Below are 27,894 nucleotides of genomic sequence, written 5' to 3'. Positions count from 1 at the left end.
CATAGAACTTATTTTTTTTTTGTTATTTACACTTCTAAATATTTGTTATAGGTTTTTAAATTGTTTTAAAAATATTTTTTATCAGACATGCTAAGGTCCACCCTAAGAAAATGCTCCAGATCTTATTCATCTCATGACATCACCTATCAATCATTAGTGAGCTAACAAGAGACAATAATAATTACAGTGCTTATATAGCGCCTAACACTTACTTTGTCAGAAGTCTCTAAGCGCTCCACAGCAATGCAGTATGTAGCTTCACCAGAGCTGACCACCTGTTTACAATACACCATACAATACAATACCATACAATAGTAGTTGCAATGTCAGACGTGCTGTAGCATCACCAGGAGAAGAAAGGTAATGTGGAGGTATTGTATAAAGAAAAAAAATCTTGTGTGAGCATGTGCTTTGTTGAACCGCATTTAACAAAGAATTAAGAAAAGTTATCCTACCATTTAAACTAGAGTCCTCCAATTGTCAAATGAACCAACACTGTTAAACTCGTTTCAATTTTAGCCAACAAAGGTTCACATTTTTCCGTGGACCAGAAGAAGGGGTCAAGTTTGATTGTGATTCGCTCTAATATTTTTTAACAAAGGGACACCCCTGTGGGAAAATATCGGCCCTCTACGATGAACCGTGAATTGTGATCTAGACTCGGAACCACATTGCTTCTGTGATGATGTCATCCTTTTGATAAAACAAACAAACAAGATTATAACGAGGCATACAGGTGCGGAATGTTAACAGCTCATCGATCAAGCAGTCATGAGGGCTTAAAGAACACGCCATCACCGTCGATATCATACGTCGATATTCACTGGAAGGAGTAATCGGTGCGTCCCAGAAAAAACGAAACCGAGAATTATCGATATTTTATCATAACTTCATCACATTTATTACTAATAAATGAAACATATTCGAAAGCTTAGATCCTCATATATCATTTGATGCAGCTCATATGATGCATATTTCATGCATGAGGGATTAAAATGAATTTGAAGAAAGGCTACCAAAAAGTCATTTAGCGGACGGTAAGTGAATTTCAAAGAGAAAATCACATTTCTAGAAAGTTCATATTCTGCCCTTTTATATGACCCTTCAATCAGGAAAAATGAGCTAGAAATAGTTATGTTTGTCTAAAGTAATGCTTGCATTTCTATTATTTTATTACGCGAATTTCACTGGCTGCCTGCCGTAGCAATAACCAGAATATATATTAGAAACATTTATGTTTGTTATTTGATAATTATCAATGAATCAAATCAAACAAGATGTTTGTTTAACTAATGTTGATTGATAAATTGGCACTACCTGTACTTTACAGGGAATCTACGATTTGAAAAGGCGTAGTATCTGCCAAAAAACTCATTTAGAAGAAACGAGAAATACCACTGACTACCATCGAGTAAACAAAGAGGAATTATTATCCATACTTTGTTTATATGTCTTGATTGATATATTGCGCCACAAAAATCCTTAATCTAAGAAGCACATATGGGGAAGAAAGATTTAAGGAGCCAGTGAAGGTTGGATTATCATCGCAAGAGTGTGTCGAGATTTTGTATCACATTATCATTCCTTCCATCTCTACAGACCACTCAGTGATTACTCGATTGGAATTTGAAAAATGAAGAACCAGATGATGGATATTGGAAGTCCGATGCTTCTCTAAGTTCAAGTATTGTGAATCCTTAAAAAGAAAGAGATTGGTTTGGAGAAAGGAATGTGCTTCATTTGACCCTGGGTTTTCATTGGAACGTCTGAAGTTCAAAATACGACGAATGACACGAGCAAGTAGTAAGAAGAAAGTAAAAGGGGAAAAAAGGGGGAAATAATGACAAAAAACGACTGAGAGATGATGCACAAATATATAAAATCGGTAGGAAAGGAAACTACAGCAAATTCCTATTTATTCTTTCACATATGCCCTGAAGGGTGAGAAATCAATCAGTTGTTGTTAATATTTTAGCTCTAAAAACTTTGGACAAAGAGTTATGGAAATTAACCTGCCAGAGTGACGTCTACACATTCCTTCCTTTATACTAAAGTCTGCTCTACCCGAAAGCATAGAATTCCATTCTTTAGTTAGCAAAACGATTCTCCCTGGGTTATTTCAACAGCTTCCTGGTTAGTTGTAGCTGGTAAGGTTCTGAGTAAGGTTTTAAGAAAGACCATTAATAAGCTGGGAACTTTAGAAGAGGACGCTCTTTCCACTTCTATTATTTTGTATATGTCTGTCTGTCTGTCTCTCTCTCTGACAGACACACACAAACATACAATCAAACACTGGTTCTCTCTTCTTCTCTTTGTTTCTCCGTCTATCCATCTTTATCCTCCCTCTCTGTCCCTCTCTCTCTTCCTATCCCCCTCCTCCAATTCCTCTCTCCGTATATAAAAGACCCACTCTTGCTTGAATATCACAGCAAAACCAACCGTCACACACATGTAAAGGTGTAGGGGACTACACACATGAAATTCAGTCCAGCTTTTTAAACTGACAGGGCATTTTTACGATGATATACTCTGTATATATTTTCAAATAGGAGTAAATGACATATATATATTATTTGTTATTTTTACCAGGCTAAATCACTCTTTTAATTATAGGAAAGTACTATTCATTAAGCATGAAAATCATACTCAATAAGGATGAAAGTCCTACTAAATACATAACAAGATAAGAAAAAAACATGAGAACATTTTATTTTCATTTAAGGTATTTATTAGCAAAGCAAGCAAATTCGATCATTCCTTTTGATCTGCCACATCCATTATTCAATTTAAAAAAGGGTAGTTACAGAACAGATTAAAGAAGAAAAATCCTTCACATTTCAAAGAATCCATATATGCAGTCCATCTTGCATACTATTATAATTAATACGTTCGTTATCATAACCCGCTGAAACACATAGAAGCATACTAATTAGTATCCATTTAATGTTAAAAGGAAATTAACGATTCATATTTAGATAAATGAATACTAAAACACTGAGCAAACTTACAGGATAAATGATATAGTGATAAATATATTTTAAATGATTTACTTCTTTTGTACGTACATGTACCACTGGTACCAAAGGCTGGGCTTTTAATCATCATGATTATGATTTTGTGTGAACAATTGAGTGATATTCATTAACAATTTTGTGCTAAGACTTCAACATTTCGTAGTTTACTATTCAAAATACGCAAAGAGGTTCTGTTGTTTTACATGACAATCTTTGTAAATCAACTTACTATGATTTTCATAGATAGCTGCGTAATATGCATACCATACTCAACAATACACTAGATATCAAATTTCAATTTAGAAAAACTACAAAGTAGGCAAAATATTCTAAACGATGTATTAAAATTTTTTAATAATTCATTAACGATATACATGTATCAATGAACAGCATTAGCTATAACCACTAATACTATCAATACTCCTTCCAAATTATCAACATTCCAGTATCATGCAAAGTATAACCTAAAACCTTTTACAAAGACGCTATTAAACCGACTGTATTGGATACAAACACATGTATGCGTTGAGTTGTTATCTGTTTATCTCGTCCTTTCTATCTTGTTTTATATTTACACTTCTGATATTTATGCCCTTTAAGTATGGATTACACTCTACTACAATAAAACACAACACTGTTAAACAATATATAACTTCATGCATGGGTACATAAATATGTCATTATCATAGTTTGAAAACGTTCTTTATTCTACAGAAAAGCGAGAAAGCAGATTTGTTCAAGCTTTTAAAAACGAAGTGCAAAAAAACTATTGCAATTCATGAGAGTATAGCATTGTTTATATTGCATAATAACACGCTTATGGAGTTTGGTTGTTGTTGTTGTTGATGTTGTATTGAAGCGACGTTAATCACTATTTAAAGTATAATAACCCACTGAGATGTAAAGTTATATGTACATTCTGTAAAATCTATTCAGAGTTAAAAAAAAACATTCACATTTAAATAGAAGAACACTGGAAGACTAAGTAAACTTATACGATATATTGTAAAGCGATACAATTATTTACAAAGGAAGACAATTTTACAAATTTCTCTCGTTTGCAAAATGATAAAATACATTTGGAATTTACTTTTTTTATACATATAAGTACCATTGTTACCTTCATTGGATATCTGTAAATTATATACAGGTAACATATATCGTATAACCATAAATCAGAATATGTACATACATAATTGTGTTAATTATTCAATTATCGGTTTTTAGTTTGTCTCTCCTCACCATGGCTGGTATTTTGGTGTATAACAGTTTTTCGGCTATTCTTTAATAGGATAGTTAGACCCTTTGTTACCAACATACTTTTGTAATATAAGCAAGAACGTCGATATGAACGTCAAATATAACTTGAAATCTTAGCATATAATCCACCACTGAATACAAAGAGGTTAGCCTTTTATTATCATGATTATAAAATTGAAAGTAATGAGTCATATACATGTATACAACATTAATCATTGTGTTACTAAGATATCAAACTTTCGTAATTCATTATTTAAAAAACGCAGAAAGGTTCTGTTGATATACATGACAATCTTTGTGAATCAATTTACTTTAACGATGTACTACACATTGTGAATAATTCATTAACGATATACATGTATCAATAAACACTATACAGCATTAGCTATTACCACTGAATACTATCAATACTCCTTCTAAATCTCATATCGTATGATTAACAATGTGCGAAGAAAAACTTTATTACTATTACCATTCCAGTACCACGCAAAGTAAAGCCCATAAACCTCTACAGAGACGCTATTTAACAGACTGTACTGGATATAACTACATGTATGAGTTGAGTTGTTATCTGTTTCGCTTGTCCTGTCTTTCTTGTTTTATATTTACACTTCTGATATGTATGCCCTTTAAATATGGATTACACTCTACTACAATAAAACACAACACTGTTGTCAAACAATATATAACTTCATGCATGGGTACATAATTATGTCATTATCATAGTTTGAAAAAGTTCTTTAATCCAGAGAAAAGCAAGAAAGCAGATTTGTTCAAGCTTTTAAAAACGAAGTGCAAAAAAACAAAACTATTGCAATTCATGAGAGTATAGCATTGTTTATATTGCATAATAACACGCTTATGATTTTTGGTTGTTGTTGTTGTTGTTGATGATGTTGTATTGAAGCGACGTTAATCACTATTTCAAGTATAATAATAACCCACTGAGTTGTAAAGTTATATGTACATTTCGTACATCTATTTCATCTATTCAGAGTTTAAGAAACATTCACATTTGAATAGAAGAACACATTGTTACCTTCATCGGATATCGGTACATTATATATAGGTAACATGTATCGTATAGCCATAAATCAGAATATGTACGTACATAATTGTGTTCATTATTCAATTATTGTTTTGTAGTTTGTCTTTCCCCATCATGGCTGGTATTTTGGTGTATAACAGTTTTTTAAATAGGAAATTAGACCCCTTTTTACCAACATACGTTCGTTATATGGGTAAGTATGTCGGTATGATCGTCAAAGAAAACTTCTAAATGTGCACAATCTATGCACTTACTCTATTACAAAATACCAAGAAGTTTGCGTTTTATTATCATGGTTATAATATTGAGTAAAATAATGAGTGATATACCTATACAACATTACTCATTTCTTTACTACGACTTCGAACTTTCGTAATTCATTATTCACAATACGCAGAGAGGTTCGGTTATTATACATGGCAATCTTTGTGAATCAATGTACTATGATTTTATAGATAACTGCACAATATGCATACCATACTCAACAATACACTACATATCAAATTTCAATTTAGAAAAACTCCAAAGCAGGCAAAATATTGTAAACGATGTATTAAAAATTGTAAATAATTCATTAACGATATACATGTATCAATGAAAAATATAAAGCATTAGCTATAACCACTGAATACTATTAAATTGAATTGAACTTTGTTTCATTCATCATAAGAACATCATAACAAACATATAAGATTAAAAAAACATAGCGTACAAGTTAAAGAGAAACATTTACAATACAACAACAAAAATATATATGAATGTGGAGACAGCTAGAAAAGCCAAAGGCTTTATTGGTGCTGCCACCAAAACAGTAATAAAGTATAATACAGTATTATATTTTTGTTTGAGAAGGTGATTAACAAAAAAAAAAAACAAAAAAAAAATACTCCTTCCAAATTTCATATCGTATAATTATCAATATGTGAAGAAAATCTCTATTACTAAACCATACCAGTATCATGCAAAGTATAACCCCTAAACCTCTACAAAGACGCTATTAAACAGACTGCATTGAATATAACTACATGAATGCGTTGAGTTGTTATCTTTTTCACTTGTCCTGTCTTTCGTCTTTTATATTTACACTTCTGATATGTGTGCCCTTTAAATATGGATTTCATTCTGACTTCGACGATTTCATGTCATTGCCAAAGTTTGAACAAATTCTTTGATCTAGACAAAAGCAAGAAAGCAATAATTTTCAAGCTTTAAAAACAAGTGCACATAACTATTGGCATTCATGAGAGGGTAGCATGGTATAGTGCATGACAACCAGCCTAAGTTGTTTGCTTGTTGTTGGTGTTTTGAAGCGATTTTTAACTTATATTAATTGTAACATAACCCACTGAGATGCATGGAAGCACACTGATCATAGAATAAAGTAGAGAAGGGTATATATTCATTCTTAACATCTATTTTATGTATTCAGTGTTTTTAAAAACATTCACGTTTTGTATAGAAGAACACTGAAACACTAAGTAAACTGATACATATATTGTATAGTGATAAAGTTATTTACAAAGGAAGATAATTTTCAAAATTATCAAATACATTAGGAATTTACTTCTTTGATACATGCATGTACCATTATTACATTCATTGTATTCCTGTAAATTATATATGGGTGCTGTAAATCAGGATATGTATATACAAAATTGTATAACATATTCAATTATTGTTATAAGTGTTTGTCTCCTCTTCATGGCTGGTCTTTTGATGTTGTTTTCGCATCATTATTTCACTAGCATAGATATAAAGAGCGAAATAAAAGGTCTTCAAAAGTTTTACTGCTATTCTTAAAAAGCAAAATTAAGCCATTTGTGACCACCATCCTTTTGTAATTTGAGCAAATAGGTTGGTATGAATGTCAAATATAATTTTATAAGGTGCACAATCTAAGCGTTTACTCTTACCCAATACAAAAGAGGTTGGTCTTTTATTATCATGATTATGATATTGAGTAAAATAGTGAGTGATATACATAAACAACACTGATAATGTCGTTAATAAAACTTGAAACTTTCGTTATTTGTACATCAAAATACGCATAGATGTTCTGTTATTATACACGACGATCTTTAAACAAAGAATTTACTACGAAATTCGTAGATTACTGTACAATATGTATACTATACTCTTTTGTACAAATACAGAAGATATGCTGAAAAGCATGCAAAATATGGGCATCAATATTCATTATATACAATTCATTTTCAATTCATGTAAATAATTAGTAAACAATATCTTAATGAATAAAATACATCATCAACGACTAACACTGGTTATAATCCTTCCACATTTAATATCACATGATTAACAACACGTGAAGAGTTTCATTATTACTATTAACATTTCCTCATCACACAAAGTGAGGCAATACACCTCTATAAATACGCTACTAAACAGACTGTATGGAATAAAAGTACATGTATGCGTTGATTTTTTATCTGTTTCACTTGCCGCATTCTGTCTAGTCCTATATATATATATACGTGTATATGTGTCTATATGGATTTGTACTACAACAAATCAAAACAATGTAAAACAATATAATATTCCCTGCATGGGTTTATAATCATTTCATGATCATGTTTTTATATTAGAGTAATGCGAGAAAGCGCAGGTTTTCAAGCATTTAAAAACTAAGTGCACAAGACACATGTGTTCCTCAAAAGTCACACGAAAGAGTTGGGAAATAATCTTCTCTTATGTGAATGAAGAACAATCGTTATCTGGATTATTATAACTATTGGTTCTAATCTGATCCTTATATCTTCGGCAAAAATAGCCATATTTGTGGTACAATGACACACAACTATTGTATTTTCTGAATAAGATCAAATTGTCAAATACTCAATATCTTGTATATGACAGCAGTAAAACAAGATTGGCCACTAATGTACATTCTTAAAACTGTAATTTTGATCACGTCCCTCCTTCATACGGCTTAAAAAAGCGAAGCACGCGTGCCCCCTAACTTCATGTAATGGAAAAGCACTTTTTTCAAAATAAAACTCGCATATTTTTTTTCAAAACACATATTTGCAATATGATAATGACACTTATTTACAATATAAAGTCAATTTGAGCTTTATTTGTTACGTAATGTTTGTGGGTTTTTGTTGTATAATAAAATGCAAAATACATATTGTATATTCACAATGAGTTTCATGATGAAGATGTTATAGTTAAACTGCGGCATATATACAAATTTTAATTAGTGCACTTGAATTCCAGCATACAACAACAACAAAATATTCAACGAGTGCAAAGCATGTTTTTAAATTAACTTTTACATTTGTATATATTTACAAAGAAAATCTAAAGAAACTTGTAATGTTTACGTGGTTATAGTGTCCCAATTTTTTTATTGTACAACTTATTCCAGCTCTGGGATTCACAAATTTACAGATTATGAAACGTACATGTGATAGACACTACCTTCACATCATGCAATAAGTTGCGAACATTACATCATATTCCGCAATGAAGCACAATTTCGCTATCGTGCGTGGCTTGTGTTGGGAATGGCCTTATATAATACAATACACGCATTAATATCAATGCGAGAGGTTATGTAAGCACATGTATATCAATATAACAAAACAATTGGAAGTGTAGATATTTTTAGATGTTAATTGATCAAGCAAGTCTTTATGTGCACTACAAAAAATATATACTATGAATTCGATATTGAAGCACGCGTCCTTGTTGAAAATTTCTTATTTCCATGAGAATAATGATAATGATAATAACAACTGTGCTTATAAAACGGTTTCCACCGAAGTCTCTAAGCGCTATGACAAGCAAAATACAATGATAAACAATTCCATTATAAACAAAACAAAAAATGACAAACAATCCCACAAATTACAATAAATATGAACAAAGTTAATCATCAAAAGCAATTTTGAATTTTGTCTTAAGAAAAGTTTTGAATTGGTTGACAGTCTGACAGTTTTTGACATGTAAATGTAGTTTGTTCCAAAGTTCAGCAGAATCTTTTGCAAAAAGAGCGATTACTATAACAAAGATTTGACACCGAAGTAGATACGAGGTTTACTTGTGAAGATGATCGTAGATTGCATGAGGGTTTATATTCTGGCAGATAAATGATTGCCAATTCATGAATACATTTATAAGTCAGAAACCAAGATTGTGTACATAATGCGGTACATTACCAAAGTCATATTTACCTCTATTGATACAGCGATAAACAATTATAAATCGCCTATTTGAAGCAAGAAAGGCGTTAACTCTGCACCAACGCATTCACTGTTTTATATCAAGTTATTCAACCTCAGAATGTCACACCCGGCTCAACATGAAATTGGAAAATGCAAAACATAAAATCTAAAAAAATAAATCATACTCCAAATTAACATTTACATGATTAGTGATGAGAATACATTTGGCAACATGGGTATCATGGACCTTTAGAGTAATGTTCATCCTGAGCATGTTGATCCTAGGAGTAACTTGTATAAACCCCTCGGTTCGATTTCATCCTAAAATTTGGGTCAGACATGGCTGGGTGATAGTAACCTACTTAAATTGTCTATGTCAAATCGACATGCTGATAAAAGAAAATGCCATCGATTATTCAAGATTTCCCCTCAATTATTGATTTATGACAGACTACAGACAATTAAACTAAGCATACATTCTAATACCAACGAATTGAAAAGTAGGCCATATTGATATTTTCTTTCAAATAAAAATATTTATGCAATAATTTTAGAAACGATTATGAAATAGTAAACACTTTGAACAATATATACATTAAAGAAATTCGAATTCGAACGATGGTATATTTCTGCATTTATTTGTTTAGTATCATTTAAACAAGAGAGTGATATCACGTATGAAGACTTTGTATTTAGTACATAGTAACAAAGGCGAGGATGTATACGAACAGGTATGTGAATTGCCACAGAGAAGGAAGCATGTTTTGCCTACAAGCCCCTGAACCTGTATAAGACTCTATCTGGGGTGTTGGAGTGGTAACCGATGTAGGTACAGTATTAACAATCTGTCTTGTAGTTTCTTTGATAGGTGGCCACTCGAAGTCATTACAAATTGTTTCACTGACATACGAGGTGATATCATGTGAGCAACAAGAAAAATGAGTGTTATCAGGTAGCCAGAATATACCTCTAGTAATTTGGCCATCTTCTGTAATATTAACCCTGACGTCAATCATCTGATCATTCTGGTAACATGATAGTGTGGTTATAACGCTTCCAGTGGTTGCTCGACAGTGTACTTCATAAGGATAATCACCTTTTCCACTCAAGGTGATGAAGCATTTTGCAGGTCCGGGGGGAACTTGAACAACAATCTCCTTCTTCATAGTTTCATACCTAACGTTCTCCAAACTATGCCAGACTGCCAATAATACGTACCCATCCTCGTCTAGAGTATCAACGTTATTTATCATTAGATTCACGCAAGAAGAGGTGTCTAAATGTGTGACTGAGGTGGTAAACCTTCGCAACTGGGATGGGTTTTTGAAGCCCGCGATATCATTTTGTCCATTAGAGCAGAATGGACGAGGCTCGGATTGAAATCCAAGTGTGTAATATGTCAAAATCTGGGATGTGTTACTAGGTGACAATGGGAGATGGAATGGGACAACACCAGGTTTACCTGCTTGTAGCGTGACCCGTTCAGTGATATCTCTGCCTGCTACAAGAACCGGACTTCCAGCAAGAATGATGGCCAAAGTGATTATCGTCTGCAGGAAAGTTTGTACGAGTGAAGGACACCGGTCAACCGATGTTCGACGTTTGGTCTAAATCAAAAGGGTAAGGATTTTAAAGAGAACGTTGCTGAAAATTAGACAAAGTCATGGAATATCTTGTTTTGCAAGGATCCGATGTGAACAGAAAAGATTGGGGGGGGGGCACCATTCAATGCTGTCATTCAATGTTCCACAATGTATGGGAATATTTAATTGACATTAAACGATTAAGAAATATGACGAGACAGTAAGTACCTGAATTATAATAATGAATGATAAGAGAAGTGTATATTCATCGACGAGCCTTCCTCTACAAATCATATAGTTTATTCAGCATCAACCATACTGATGATGGTAAATGATCAACTCTCTCGTCGCAAAAAATAATCTAATTGGTCTGGTACAGTATGTAGTTTCTTTCGAAACAAATCATGTCATGAGTTTTGTTTTGCACATACGCAGAAGTACAATATATTTTATCATTAGCTTAAAATTGCATAACTTCAACAGCAAAAAAAATACATAGGATAAACGATAAATGGAAGCAATACCGCGATTTTTCTCACTGGGTTTGAGGACGTTCCGTTGCTGGTGACAGAATTTCCGTCGTACAACTGTGGGTGGGTAGAGAAGCTGTTGAAATATAATTGTACAAATCAGAGTTAGCTAATGTAAAGAGATACCCAAAGAGGCCAATGAAATTGGGTCCGTAATAGGGTCTACTCAGATCATGTTGTATATATTTTTTGCCCATAAAAAAGGAAAATATAAAATATGAATGTTTACAAATAGACATAATATATATAAACCGCATAAAGCCGACATATGGCCAAGAGAAAAACCTAGATTTGAGATATCTACCAACCAGTACAATGGAGACCGCATCAAGTCTTGCTTCTATGTTCTCTTGTTTATCAATGATTAAGTCCAAATACGAAAGTGCTCTAATTCCTGTAATAGCTGATTTCATACTGTTTGCTTACATAATCTGTTTTTGTGTAAACTGTATTCATACATATTATGAAGAATATACAAATAAATTTTGAATATTCAATAACCGTGAAAGAACTGTTGTTATTAATGTTGCCAGTAATTGTGGAGCGAAATACACGAACTAAATACTTGTTGGTCTACGAATAATAAAGCTTGCTCATATTAAAGAAACAGAAAGTCACTATTACCTCTCAAACTTCATTAATGTTTCGTTGATTGGTAGATTATTGCCAGCATTCATCGGGGAAGGAGATTCCTGGATAGGGAAAATCAATTACATCATAGAAAATGTCATAATAGAGTGCTGTCACAGGATATGAACCAAGAAGACAAATTGGCGACAATAAGTTTTGGTTAGCACGGATGCTCTAGGAGGCTTTGGACATAAAAACGAGTAAGAACAAATTTAAAATCATGGCATAGAATGAACATGTTATTGTTTCACACAATATAAATATCTGACCAGTGTGTATAATAGTTTTGCAAGTAACCTTCTCATTCTCTATTCGTAGAATTTGAGTGCTTGTCTCATATACCACGGAATCTTTACTATAGGGCTATGTACAAAAGCTCATTAATCTTGCTTTAGGCCATTACAAAAAATATACATGGTTAACGTCACCGCCTGCTTTTGATTTTTTTTGTGTTAAGAAAAAAAAATATGAAAAAGACTGCTAAAATGGATCTATTTCTGATTTTTAAAAAAAATAATGTCGGCGGCCATCTTGAAACATAGCCCGACTGTCAGGGTGAAAGGTACCGAGCGGCCATTTTGAGCAGCCAATTTGAAGAAAAAAAAAAGAAAAGGGCCTCCTCCTTCCTATTTTTCAAAAAGGCAGGACGCTAAACATGTTTTTTTTTTTTTTTAATTTGTCCTTATACGAATCTTTGATGATATATAATCGGCTGAATGGTCGCTTCTTAGCATATGTGTATTTACCATTATCTTCTCTATCCAAATTTTCAATAAAATATATAAAACTTAAACATTTATTAACCACTCACTCTCTTTTCCCTGTCTTCGTCAATTAGAGAGTGACATCTGGATTTCGGTTCTTCAGACGGATGACCCTCGGCGTCCATGCTTTGTAGATTGGGTGGATCGAATCCGCTGTATTGCCATGTCTGAGATCCATGCAGGGAAAAACAGTCTGTGCCATTTGTTATGGTGTCTCTTTTCCTTGTCCCTGTGCACCTAATTACCTCCATCTGATCTAGTATTGGATCTTGTTCCCCTTTGTCAGGACATTTCAGCTTAGCATGACTGAAAGGATTGTGCTCCCCATTGCCACCTTTTTCATCACCATGGATCCTTGTGGGAAGATTCTTCAAGGAGAGTTCATCGGCTACTCTCTTCGCATTATCAGGTTGAGTGCAACCATTTGCATCGTCTGCATTGTCTACCTTAGGTGTTAACTGTCGTGTACGTGACTGTGTGTCTGTTTCCTTCATTTCTACCACCTTCTTTTTCTGCTTCGCACCAGCTCTTGTGGCGAGATGTTTGGCACCGTTGTGGTGGCCCCCGGACAGTGGACGCCCTGTATCGTCCTCGTTCGGGTCACATTTACGTGGATAGAGGTGTTCATTTACGTTTGGATGAGCTACATCTTTGTTACCATCATGGATCCTTGTGGAAAGATTCTGCAAGGAGAGTCCACCGGCTCCCCTCTTCGCATTATCAGCTTGACTGCAGTCATTCCTCTCCTCTGCATTGTCTACCTGGGATGTTAACTTTCCTGTACGTGACTGTGTGCCTGTATCCTTCAATGACGCCGTGATATATACTCTTGTGATGAGATTATGGTTGCCTCCAGGTCGTGGATCTCCAGTTTCTCCCTCACCTGGTTCATCCCTACGTGATGAGATGCCTGTTATTACACGTGGATGGCCTGTGTACGTTGCTGCCTTGAGCGGCGTCAAATCGTCTATATCATTCAGGTTCATGTGTGCTTCATTCAATGTAAGAAAATCGACTATGTCTTGATGTTCTTCTTGTGCAGCAGCATGAAGTGGTGTCCAGCCATCATGATTCTGTTCATTGACATTAGCGTTGTGATGAACGAGAAACTTCATGATATCGATATTACCATTGTAACATGCTGCATGAAGAGGGGATTTGCCGTCTTCATTTCTATCGTTTACATCATATCCACCGGAGACAAGGAATTTTACCACATCGATATGGTCATACTGGGTTGCGATGTAAAGTGGGGTCAATCCTTCAAACCTGGTACCCTGAGCTTTATTTTCCAAGAGAACTTTGACAACTTCTAAATGGCCGTTACTGACTGCGGCATGCAATGGTGTCCAGCCTATGTGATTTTTTTGGTTAACATCAGAACCTTGCTGAATGAGATATTTCATTACCTTTATATGGCCTCGAGTAACCGCTCCGTGGAGAGGAATCCTCCCGTCATCAAGTTCTTCGTTCACATCAGCTCCGTTTGATATGAAGAATTTGACGATGCCTAAATGACCAAAAAATGCTGCGGCATAGGATGGGGTCCTTCCGGCATATCTGTTCTGCTTCACTCCTTTAGACATGAGATATTTGACAGCGTCTAGATGGTCATATTGAACGGCAGCATTGAATGAAGTCCACCCAGTGTTGTTTTCCTTGTTCACATCAGATCCTTGCTGAATGAGATATTCCATGACTTTCAATTGGCCATGGGCGGCTGCACCATGGAGAGGTATCATCCCTTTGTCATCTTCTTCTTTCACATCAGCTCCTTCACCAATGAAGAATTCAACAATGTCTAAATGACCAAATCGTGATGCGGAAAAGAGTGGGGTCATACCTCCGTATCTGTTCTGCTTCACTCCTTTAGACATGAGATATTTGACAGCGTCTAGATGGCCATATTGAACGGCAGCATTGAATGGTGTCCAACCCTCGGCATCACCCTTGTTTACATCAGATCCTTGTTGAATGAGATATTCCAGGACTTGTATGTGGCCTCGAGTAGCTGCAGCATGGAGAGCAATCTCTCCTAGATCATCTTCTTGGTTCACATCAGCTCCTTTGGAAATCAATAATTCCACGATGTGTAAATGACCAAATTTAGCTGCGACATAAAGTGGGGTGATACCCTCATTTCTGTTCAGCTTTGCTCCTTCGGTCAGGATATATTTGACAGCTTCCAGATGGCCATGTTGAACAGCAACATTTAGAGGGGTCATTCCGGCGTCGTCTTTTTTGTTAACATCGCACCCTTGATGAATGAGGTACTGTATCATTTCAATGTCACCATTTATAACTGCACCATGTAAAGGAATCTGGCCTATACAGTCTCCCTCCTTCACATTACCTCCTTTGGAAATGAGGAATTTTACAACGTTTACATGACCAAATCTCGCTGCGCAATATAATGGAGTGATTCCGTTATATGTACTCTCTGTCACCGTCATATTCCAGATATATTTGACGGCGTCTAGATGACCATATTGAACGGCAGCATTCAACGGCATCCAACCTGACTTATCTTTCTTGTTCACATAAGATCCTTGCTGAACGAGATATTCCATTACCTTTATATGGCCTCGAGTAATTGCTCCGTGGAGAGGAATCCTCCCGTCATCACGTTCTTCGTTGACATCAGCTCCGTTTGATATGAAGAATTTGACGATGCCTAAATGACCAAAAAATGCTGCGGCATAGAGTGGGGTCCTTCCGGCATATCTGTTCTGCTTCACTCCTTTAGACATGAGATATTTGACAGCGTCTAGATGGCCATATTGAACGGCAGCATTGAATAGTGTCCACCCAGTTTTATCGTTCTTGTTCACATCAGATCCTTGCTGAATGAGATATTCCATGACTTTCAATTGGCCATGGGCGGCTGCACCATGGAGAGGTATCATCCCTTTGTCATCTTCTTCTTTCACATCAGCTCCTTGCTGAATGAGATATTCCATGACTTTCAATTGGCCATGGGCGGCTGCAGCATGGAGAGGTATCATCTCTTTGTCATCTTCTTCTTTCACATCAGCTCCTTCACCAATGAAGAATTTAACGATGTCTAAATGACCAAATCGTGATGCGGCATAGAGTGGGGTCCTTCCGGCATAACTGTTCTGCTTCACTCCTTTAGACATGAGATATTTGACAGCGTCTAGATGGCCATATTGAACGGCAGCATTGAATGGTGTCCAACCCTCGGCATCACCCTTGTTTACATCAGATCCTTGTTGAATGAGACATTCCAGGACTTGTATGTGGCCTCGAGTAGCTGCATCATGGAGAGCAATCTTTCCTAGGTCATCTTCTTGGTTCACATCAGATCCTTGCTGAATGAGATATTTCATGACTTTCAATTGGCCATGGGCGGCTGCACCATGGAGAGGTATCATCCCTTTGTCATCTTCTTCTTTCACATCAGCTCCTTCACCAATGAAGAATTCAACGATGTCTAAATGACCAAATCGTGATGCGGAAAAGAGTGGGGTCATACCTCCGTATCTGTTCTGCTTCACTCCTTTAGACGTGAGATATTTGACAGCGTCTAGATGGCCATATTGAACGGCAGCATTGAATGGTGTCCAACCCTCGGCATCACCCTTGTTTACATCAGATCCTTGTTGAATGAGATATTCCAGGACTTGTATGTGGCCTCGAGTAGCTGCAGCATGGAGAGCAATCTTTCCTAGGTCATCTTCTTGGTTCACATCAGCTCCTTTGGAAATCAAGTATTCCACGATGTGTAAATGACCAAATTTAGCTGCGACATAAAGTGGGGTGATACCATCATTTCTGTTCAGCTTTGCTCCTTCGGTCATGATATATTTGACAGCTTCCAGATGGCCATGTTGAACAGCAACATTTAGAGGGGTCATTCCGGCGTCGTCTTTTTTGTTAAAATCGCACCCTTGATGAATGAGGTACTGTATTATTTCAATGTCACCATTTATAACTGCACCATGTAAAGGAATCTGGCCTATACAGTCTCCCTCCTTCACATTACCTCCTTTGGAAATGAGGAATTTTACAACGTTTACATGACCAAATCTCGCTGCGCAATATAATGGAGTGATGCCGTTATATGTACTCTCTGTCACCGTCATATTCCAGATATATTTGACGGCGTCTAGATGACCATATTGAACAGCAGCATTCAACGGCATCCAACCTGACTTATCTTTCTTGTTCACATAAGATCCTTGCTGAACGAGATATTCCATTACCTTTATATGGCCTCGAGTAACCGCTCCGTGGAGAGGAATCCTCCCGTCATCAAGTTCTTCGTTCACATCAGCTCCGTTTGATATGAAGAATTTGACGATGCGTAAATGACCAAAAAATGCTGCGGCATAGAGTGGGGTCCTTCCGGCATATCTGTTCTGCTTCACTCCTTTAGAAATGAGGTATTTGACAGCGTCTAGATGGCCATTTTGAACGGCAGCATTGAATGAAGTCCACCCAGTGTTGTTTTCCTTGTTCACATCAGATCCTTGCTGAATGAGATATTCCATGACTTTCAATTGGCCCTGGGCGGCTGCACCATGGAGAGGTATCATCCCTTTGTCATCTTCTTCTTTCACATCAGCTCCTTCACCAATGAAGAATTCAACGATGTCTAAATGACCAAATCGTGATGCGGAAAAGAGTGGGGTCATACCTCCGTATCTGTTCTGCTTCACTCCTTCAGACATGAGATATTTGACGGCGTCTAGATGGCCATATTGAACGGCAGCATTGAAAGAAGTCCACCCAGTGTTGTTTTCCTTGTTCACATCAGATCCTTGCTGAATAAGATATTCCATGACTTTCAATTGGCCATGGGCGGCTGCGCCATGGAGAGGTATCATCCCTTTGTCATCTTCTTCTTTCGCATCAGCTCCTTTACCAATGAAGAATTCAACGATGTCTAAATGACCAAATCGTGATGCGGAAAAGAGTGGGGTCATACCTCCGTATCTGTTCTGCTTCACTCCTTTAGACATGAGATATTTGACAGCGTCTAGATGGCCATATTGAACGGCAGCATTGAATGGTGTCCAACCCTCGGCATCACCCTTGTTTACATCAGATCCTTGTTGAATGAGACATTCCAGGACTTGTATGTGGCCTCGAGTAGCTGCATCATGGAGAGCAATCTTTCCTAGGTCATCTTCTTGGTTCACATCAGATCCTTGCTGAATGAGATATTCCATGACTTTCAATTGGCCATGGGCGGCTGCACCATGGAGAGGTATCATCCCTTTGTCATCTTCTTCTTTCACATCAGCTCCTTCACCAATGAAGAATTCAACGATGTCTAAATGACCAAATCGTGATGCGGAAAAGAGTGGGGTCATACCTCCGTATCTGTTCTGCTTCACTCCTTCAGATATGAGATATCTGACAGCGTCTAGATGGCCATTTTGAACGGCAGCATTGAAAGAAGTCCACCCAGTGTTGTTTTCCTTGTTCACATCAGATCCTTGTTGAATGAGATATTCCATGACTTGTATGTGGCCTCGAGTAGCTGCAGCATGGAGAGCAATCTCTCCTAGGTCATCTTCTTGGTTCACATCAGCTCCTTTGGAAATCAAGTATTCCACGATGTGTAAATGACCAAATTTAGCTGCGACATAAAGTGCAGTGATACCATCATTTCTGTTCAGCTTTGCTCCTTCGGTCATGATATATTTGACAGCTTCCAGATGGCCATGTTGAACAGCAACATTTAGAGGGGTCATTCCGGCGTCGTCTTTTTTGTTAAAATCGCACCCTTGATGAATGAGGTACTGTATTATTTCAATGTCACCATTTATAACTGCACCATGTAAAGGAATCTGGCCTATACAGTCTCCCTCCTTCACATTACCTCCTTTGGAAATGAGGAATTTTACAACGTTTACATGACCAAATCTCGCTGCGCAATATAATGGAGTGATTCCGTTATATGTACTCTCTGTCACCGTCATATTCCAGATATATTTGACGGCGTCTAGATGACCATATTGAACGGCAGCATTCAACGGCATCCAACCTGACTTATCTTTCTTGTTCACATAAGATCCTTGCTGAACGAGATATTCCATTACCTTTATATGGCCTCGAGTAACCGCTCCGTGGAGAGGAATCTTCCCGTCATCAAGTTCTTCGTTCACATCAGCTCCGTTTGATATGAAGAATTTGACGATGCCTAAATGACCAAAAAATGCTGCGGCATAGAGTGGGGTCATACCTCCGTATCTGTTCTGCTTCACTCCTTTAGACATGAGGTATTTGACAGCGTCTAGATGGCCATTTTGAACGGCAGCATTAAATGAAGTCCACCCAGTGTTGTTTTCCTTGTTCACATCAGATCCTTGCTGAATGAGATATTCCATGACTTTCAATTGGCCCTGGGCTGCTGCACCATGGAGAGGTATCATCCCTTTGTCATCTTCTTCTTTCACATCAGCTCCTTCACCAATGAATAATTCAACGGTGTCTAAATGACCAAATCGTGATGCGGAAAAGAGTGGGGTCATACCTCCGTATCTGTTCTGCTTCACTCCTTCAGACATGAGATATTTGACGGCGTCTAGATGGCCATATTGAACGGCAGCATTGAAAGAAGTCCACCCAGTGTTGTTTTCCTTGTTCACATCAGATCCTTGCTGAATAAGATATTCCATGACTTTCAATTGGCCATGGGCAACTGCACCATGGAGAGGTATCATCCCTTTGTCATCTTCTTCTTTCGCATCAGCTCCTTCACCAATGAAGAATTCAACGATGTCTAAATGACCAAATCGTGATGCGGAAAAGAGTGGGGTCATACCTCCGTATCTGTTCTGCTTCACTCCTTTAGACATGAGATATTTGACAGCGTCTAGATGGCCATATTGAACGGCAGCATTGAATGGTGTCCAACCCTCGGCATCACCCTTGTTTACATCAGATCCTTGTTGAATGAGACATTCCAGGACCTGTATGTGGCCTCGAGTAGCTGCATCATGGAGAGCAATCTTTCCTAGGTCATCTTCTTGGTTCACATCAGATCCTTGCTGAATGAGATATTCCATGACTTTCAATTGGCCATGGGCGGCTGCACCATGGAGAGGTATCATCCCTTTGTCATCTTCTTCTTTCACATCAGCTCCTTCACCAATGAAGAATTCAACGATGTCTAAATGACCAAATCGTGATGCGGAAAAGAGTGGGGTCATACCTCCGTATCTGTTCTGCTTCACTCCTTCAGATATGAGATATTTGACAGCGTCTAGATGGCCATTTTGAACGGCAGCATTGAAAGAAGTCCACCCAGTGTTGTTTTCCTTGTTCACATCAGATCCTTGCTGAATGAGATATTCCATGACTTTCAATTGGCCATGGGCGGCTGCACCATGGAGAGGTATCATCCCTTTGTCATCTTCTTCTTTCACATCAGCTCCTTCACCAATGAAGAATTCAACGATGTCTAAATGACCAAATCGTGATGCGGAAAAGAGTGGGGTCATACCTCCGTATCTGTTCTGCTTCACTCCTTCAGATATGAGATATTTGACAGCGTCTAGATGGCCATTTTGAACGGCAGCATTGAAAGAAGTCCACCCAGTGTTGTTTTCCTTGTTCACATCAGATCCTTGCTGAATGAGATATTCCATGACTTTCAATTGGCCCTGGGCGGCTGCACCATGGAGAGGTATCATCCCTTTGTCATCTTCTTCTTTCACATCAGCTCCTTCACCAATGAAGAATTCAACGATGTCTAAATGACCAAATCGTGAGGCGGAAAAGAGTGGGGTCATACCTCCGTATCTGTTTTGCTTCACTCCTTTAGACATGAGATATTTGACGGCGTCTAGATGGCCATATTGAATGGAAGCATTGAATGGAGTCAATCCATTTTTATTTTCCTTGTTCAAGTCAGGTCCCTCTGCAATGAAGCTCTCTAAGATGTCAACAAAACCTTTTGCAGCCGCTGTATGAAGAGGAGTCTGACCCAGATCACACTCAACACCTACGTCCGCTCCCTGCAGGATGAGAAAGTCAACGATGTATGTATGTCCTTCTTGAGCCGCTGCATGAAGAGGACGGAGTCCACCCTTACTTGGTTTATTTGGGTTTGCTCCCCGGGTAATGAGATCGTCAACACCTTCGAGATGACCTTCTAAAGCTGCCTTGTAGAGCTGTGTGTATCCTTCCTCATCTATCTGGTCTATATAAGGGTTCAATGGTAGCTCTAGATTGGCATTGGCGTCAATCAGAGGTATTTCATCCAGTAGTCTGTCATACATTGCATCCCAAGTGTCATTCGGAACAGTCTCTAAGATTTTCCTGATATCCACCGGCTGCAGAGGAGATGAGCATTCTTCCAATTCGACGCAATTGTCATCAGCAGATGCGTTGGTAACGTGGAACACAGGTGTGTTATACGACAACTCCGGATGTCGGTCCGATATAGCGGGTCGCAGTGATGCAGGCTTATCAGATTGCACACTACTTCCTCCATCTGTATGCTCCATCTGTGCTGCATTTTGTTCAGTATTCGAGACAACGGAAGGACGTTGTAATGGCATGCTTTGCAGGGATGAGGTTATCGGTATCCTGGGTCCATCAACCCTAAAACAAAAGACATATTTCTATTGCTGTACTCGAAGTAATATTTGAGACTTTTAGATTTGCGTGGACTGATACGTGTGACGTCCATTCAACGCAGTGCATTAAAAGGACGTCGATCGTAGCAATCCACATTGTCTTTGTGCAAATATCAAAGTCCCTATTATGATATCTAGCACTTAAACTTGTTGAACCCTTTACGTCATGTTAATTTATAGTCGTACGAATTTAAATGAAGGTCAAATCAATGGAATATTACGCGGTTGAAAATAGGCAACACAATTACATGATCTCACGTGATTCTGACATCATCTTGGGGCAGGAGAGGGTTCCGTAAACAATTAAGTGAGCGGATATTTTTCAAGCAAAGAATGGAGTCCCATAGGGAAGTGAGTCGATAATACCGTGTTTCATCTAATAGGAGAGTAGAATTAAAATAAAATGGAAATCGACTGTTGTGCTAAAAATGAAGTTTATATGGGACATACGTAGCATGACTTGTTGCAAAGTACAATGAATATATAATAATATACATAATAACTATCTATTACACATATAAACCAAATGTTTAAATCTGATGTCCGTGGAGATGAGATAAATGTCTAAGCATGAATACATTAATCATTATTCGTTCTATATTTATAAATATTAGTTATCCTATTCGACATTTCTCTCCCTCCCCCTTTACTCGACGAGTGGATATGTCACCGGACCGAGGATCACAAGGCCCGCGGTACAAGTCCCACTGCGGCACTCATGTCCTTTGGCAAGACATTGATCTACATTTGCCACTCTCCACCCTGGTGTTAAATGGGTACCCGGTAGGATGCGAAAGCTAATGTGCTTAGATTTAATAGCAAGTGTGCGCTTGTAAAAATGACTCCTGGCTAGAATGCTCCCCAGGGAGTTGTGTGCCGGTAAGCCTGAATCCTCAATCCGAAAAGCGCTATATAAGAACGAGCTATTATTATTATTATATATATCTGTAAAGCGCTTTGAGAGGGTCTTCGGTCCTGAAAAGCGCTATATAAGAACTGGCTATTATTATATTATTATTTCTCTTTTTGTGTATTTTACCCTCTTCTCTCCTTCTCTATCGCTACCTTCGTTATCATCTTAACAAAAATGCCAATACGATTTTATTAACTCACCTTACCCTCACTTTAACCTCTTTCCGTTTTATTCACTAATATGCTAATGTTATTACGCGAATACAAGTTATAACAACCAATGATAACAAATATGTCACAACCTAGGTCTACGTTAAATTTGATAATAATTTATAACAAATTAAAAGAACTTACGGTTTCTGACCCTGAATTCCTACGTCACAATCAGCGTCTTGAGGGAGACTCTGCCCATTTTCATGTTGATGTACAAACTCGCAAGCTTTCTCAGTGAGCTGAACAAAAATAAACACAAACAGAACTCATCACAGATATTATGTCACACCTTCACAAGGGTTTGTGTTCCCAATCATTAATCGTTTTAGACCAGATCAGATAATTGGGTTGAAATGCGACGTTATCTGGAACAATCTTATATTTCTTGTTATGGGGCGTTCCCACTATCATGATTGGCGCCACGATTCAAATCGTAGTCTTAATCGCGGAGTAATTATGGTGATCCTATCAGATAGTATCAGGTATTGAGGTCAGTCGTGGCAATCGGTTGTAGTGTTCACTCTGTAGAAGTTCAAGAAACAATAAAGTCCATGTTTAGGCGGCCTGTATAGATATCCGTCAGGGTCCAATCGTACCTCAAATCATGATCATGAAAGACCCTTATCATGACAGACATCGGGACCACAATCGTTTCCTGTCGCAACAGAGCGCATCGGCTTGTGATGAACATATCAGAAGGTATCTGAACGTATCTGCACGTACACGATCGTCCCAAATCGGTGACCCCGATCGTGATGATCGTGTCACATCGAGACCCAAATCGTAGACTCAATCGAGACAATCCTATCGGAACGTATATGATCATATCTCAACCGGAGATCAGATCATGTCACCTGAAATTGACCAATCGGGACCATTACTCAACCAAGCGCACCAAATCGTACCAGAACGTATCGACTCGCATCACCTCATATTCAAACCTGGCAATTCAGAGAAGTTCCACGATCAGCTACGAATGGCCAATCATGGGGTTCGTAACGGATCCCAAGAGAGTGGGAACGCCCCATTAGCTAACTCATGATGTTTTCCATTTAAACAGTGTCAACTGACATTTCTCCTTTAATACAACAACATGACTGAACTGAGATTATTGGTAATTGCCAGCACTAGGAGAAAGCGGCAATATTAGAGTCCTTGACAAATTTCAACCTAAGTAAGAAAACGATGGCTGATTTTTGATTCACTCTAAAGTACATAATCATTAAAGTGCCCCCCAAAAAAATCAAAAAAAATAAGAGAACACAAATTGAAGGTAGTCTATCAGAGTCTTGATGAAATTGGAGGCACTTATTCATAATAAATGAAGTACAACAAAGCGATGAGATGAATACCGTTTTTGTATCATGAATTGAGATAGAAATCTGGAACATCTATACGCATAAAGAATAGAGATCAATGAAACACATCTCTCAGAAAAATATAGATCATAACGATACGTAGTGAAATAAACTCACTGCACAGATACAGTACAAACAATATGAGTAATCAGATTCGGCCCCCCAAAAAATGAATGTATAGATTACCATCGGATCAATTCCCCTCCCCCGCCCCCTCGACCGATGTTTGGATACGCCTATGAAGGTCATAGACTATTTTTTTTCAGTACTACGGCCGTGGTTCCTCCGACGACATAGAGTAGAAGCAATGATCTTTGAAAAAGGGTGATATAACCACCAATTTGGCAATTTCTGTGTGCAAATGCAGCTCAATGTAATTATCCGACCCATTTGTTGCACAATACATATCTTAGGAACTTTTCCTTCGGGACCGCTTTGAAGTCATTTTGTAGTCAGGTAATTAATCAGGGGCCTCTAGCAAAAAATGTTGCGGGTAAATGCAACTCCAAAACAATAAAAAACAACTCCTTAATTAACATTTGGTTTACAATTAGTGTTTTCTTTTTGTGAGTTGAATTTACACCTAACTGGCCCCGGAAATGAGTACAAATGCCAAATCAATAAAATCGTTTTCATAAAGCATGGCAAAATCCCACTTCGTCAAGTTTTAAAACACAATATTCAATGTCTGTTAATAAACGCCATTGTAACACTTACAGGTGTTAGGAACGGGTTAATTACAATTCCTTTCCATTATATAGAACTTTAATTGGCAAAATGAGAAATGATAAGGGTCAGAAGACCAATGCGGTCGAAAATTTTAACAAAGTTGTTTGGGAATTGCAATTATACTTTTGCGGGAAATGAATTACCTTTTGCTCAGCATTTTTTTTTTGATTAACCATTTGAATTCCAAGAGAAAACATCAATTGCATGCTCCTCCCCCCCCCCCCCGCTCGTGACACACGAATCAAAGAACGTGTCGAATTACACATGCAAAGGGCCATGGTACGTTATTCAAACGATCGATATACAGAATTGTATGCTATAAGTCAAATTTATAACCTAGATGCTAAAATAATTGAAAGGTGCGCAAGGCTTTCACCTTATCGTCTTTATACATACAGTTTACAACTAAATTATTCATAACCTCACCAAGTGTTGTTATTGTTAAAGTATGTGAAACATTGATTTATCCCGATTTATCTTTCTTGAAAATGTGAGGTTTTAAAGCTGGAAATATTTACGAATGGTTTATCAGTAACTGTTCGGTTACTCAATGGCCTTCGAAGATACTTATTAAGAAATGGAGGGACTGTTTTCCGGATCCATATAAAACAAAACAGCAGCATACGTAACATGTATCAATGAATAGATCAGACTTTATTTCACTTTTGAGGTGACGTTTCGTGCTTTTACTAGGCTACTTCAACAGGAAAAAAACTGGGTTATTTTCACATAAAGAAAATCACAGAATAACATGATCGAATAAGATCAAGAAACAGTATAAGCAATTCAGTTCCCTTTCTTCTTTTTATTTTTCCTATTTTCTTTCAATGGACAAGTATCAAACGAATTGAATTTGTAAAAACAGCAGTATGAATTTAACTTTCAAACTTTAACATTAGATTTCTTTCTGGTTATTTATGTTCGACAAGTGTTTAGGGTCTGATCGGTATCTGATCGTACATCATTCGCAGATCAACTGCCGACTTTTTCTCAACCTACTATCGCCCGGTAATAGTCGACAACCACGGGGATTCTGTCGTCAATCAGTCTGAGAACTGTTGCCTACCCTTGAAAGACAAAAAATAGCCTATCCACGATCATTTTAGTCTGCAAAAGGTTTTCGATGCAGCAGCGTAAACCTCCAGTCGACCAAAATATTCCAGAGACCACTGAAAACCAACTCCCGACCAGTGGTAGTCGGGTGTCGACAGCCGGCCGTATCTTTAGTTTTAGGCTTTATCTTAGGCTTTGGACAATCGAATCCTCTTTAACGTTCTTTCACAGGTCATGATAAATATCCTGGACAATTACTGCAATGAAAATTTCCCCACCAACTGCTTTTTGGAGTACCCCCAAAATTTCGTTTCGCAAAACAGGCATAAGTTAGAGTTCACCAACATCCCAATGAAACGCATTTTAAATGTAATGCATACGTTTGAATGGGTCGTCGGCGAGTTTGCTCCCACGACGGTTTCATGAAACGCTACCTTGGCGATTATAATAAAAAGGAACAACTCATAAAAGAAAAGGGTTATCTTAGGGAGAAAGCAGATTTGTCGGACAGATAACTCATAATGATTGTGATATTTCAATTTTCAAGATTGATTTTTATTTTTGTATTTTGTATTTCTTTTGTTAAACGAAAACTAAACAAAGAAAAACTTAGAAGACTAAGACATTATACATTTTGTATTTGATCATAAGTCCGGGTCCCTATAGTGAAGGCCCATTCCAAAAAAAAAAAAAAAGGCGTGATAATAAGAGAAACATTATCATTACGAAATCTGAGGGAAATCCAACAAAAGTATAGGAAATTTATGAATCTCTGATTTGGTTTCAATCAAACATTATGTCATCTAACTTTCGTACACCTCGGTTTGTTTGTCTGATGAAATCCATATATTTTTATTACAGATATTGTTATTGGTGAAAATATGTATCCAATAATATATAGAGAGCATAGGTATGATATTACTACATCGTTTTATTTGGTTAAATTTTAAATGACGTTTTTAGTACAACACAAATACATAGGGTGCGCCAGCGATAAAGTTTTGGCGCTAATAGAAATGGATAAATGTGTATCCTTACTGACTATCAACATGAACTGAATCAAATCGTCTCTTTATTGACTCGCAGGCCATTTAATTTGTAATCATAAATGGCACCAGAACCAATTACAAGAGACCGGCAATGTGGGTCTCGCAGAGCTTCTGATAACTGTTTAAAAGGTTCAATAGACCGACGGCCTACGGGCCGAAATACCACCGGATTTTTTTTTTTTTAATTTTTACTACCTTCTATTATGTATTTCTTTGTTTTTATCGCTTTCATCAGCTGTCTGTCTCGAGGGCCGACTATGTCGTAGACTTTTGTTTGTCCTTTCCTATATTTTATCATACATTGCTATGTCTTGTCGGTTTTGTGGGCACTCGGTCTAGAGAAACTAGATAGTTGTTGATCTACAGGGACGACTCTTAGTTCCTTGAAAGGAAATTAGTGGTTTTGCTAATTAATATTTAATTCAACGATTCTGTAGCAAATGTGAGGGGGTGATATTCGTCGTGAATGTGTGTAAACATCAGAAGTGGGATCATAAAGCCTAGAAACCTCGTAATTGTTAATGAAATATGAAAGATAAGTAGATATGATATCATTTCCTTTTTACTTTAGTGAGTTAACCTTCTAAACTACCTAAGCATTGAAAAGCATTTCGTTTACCTTGACTCCATCTGTTACTGTTGATCCAGGACCCATCTCCTCGCCATCAGTGTTCACCCCCATATTGAATCACCCTGTAGCAAGTGAAATGTAGAGGTATGCATCATAAAATGATCACACGGCATCATGCTCTGTTTAATTTAATTCAAATCAATTCAATTTCGATTTTTTTTTTTTCCATTACAAACAATAATTTACATAATGAATACATACAACAAATACATTGGAAGGACCTCTTCGTAAGCAAAGCATACTAGGATGGGCCCTGTTAAAATAAATGCTAATAAATGAACATAAATGAAATATGAATAAAACAGGCAACAGGCAATA

General features: G+C 37.3%; 1 protein-coding gene across 1 annotated transcript; it reads right to left on the bottom strand.

Moving 5' to 3' along the window:
• Positions 1-13,051: 13,051 nt before the first annotated feature.
• LOC100890405 lies at positions 13,052-27,627 on the bottom strand. Its single transcript, XM_030995078.1, has 4 exons — positions 27,565-27,627; positions 22,898-22,995; positions 15,980-21,596; positions 13,052-15,859 (listed from the first exon to the last, which is right to left on the bottom strand). Exons 1-4 carry the CDS (start codon positions 27,625-27,627, stop codon positions 13,052-13,054), a joined length of 8,586 nt encoding a protein of 2,861 aa, XP_030850938.1.
• Between the last annotated feature and the right edge of the window lie 267 nt (positions 27,628-27,894).

This window comes from Strongylocentrotus purpuratus, unplaced genomic scaffold (assembly GCF_000002235.5).
Source record: "Strongylocentrotus purpuratus isolate Spur 01 unplaced genomic scaffold, Spur_5.0 spur5_scaffold_21, whole genome shotgun sequence".
Classification (NCBI taxonomy): domain Eukaryota; kingdom Metazoa; phylum Echinodermata; class Echinoidea; order Camarodonta; family Strongylocentrotidae; genus Strongylocentrotus; species Strongylocentrotus purpuratus.
This window is presented reverse-complemented; position numbering and strand designations above follow the sequence as displayed.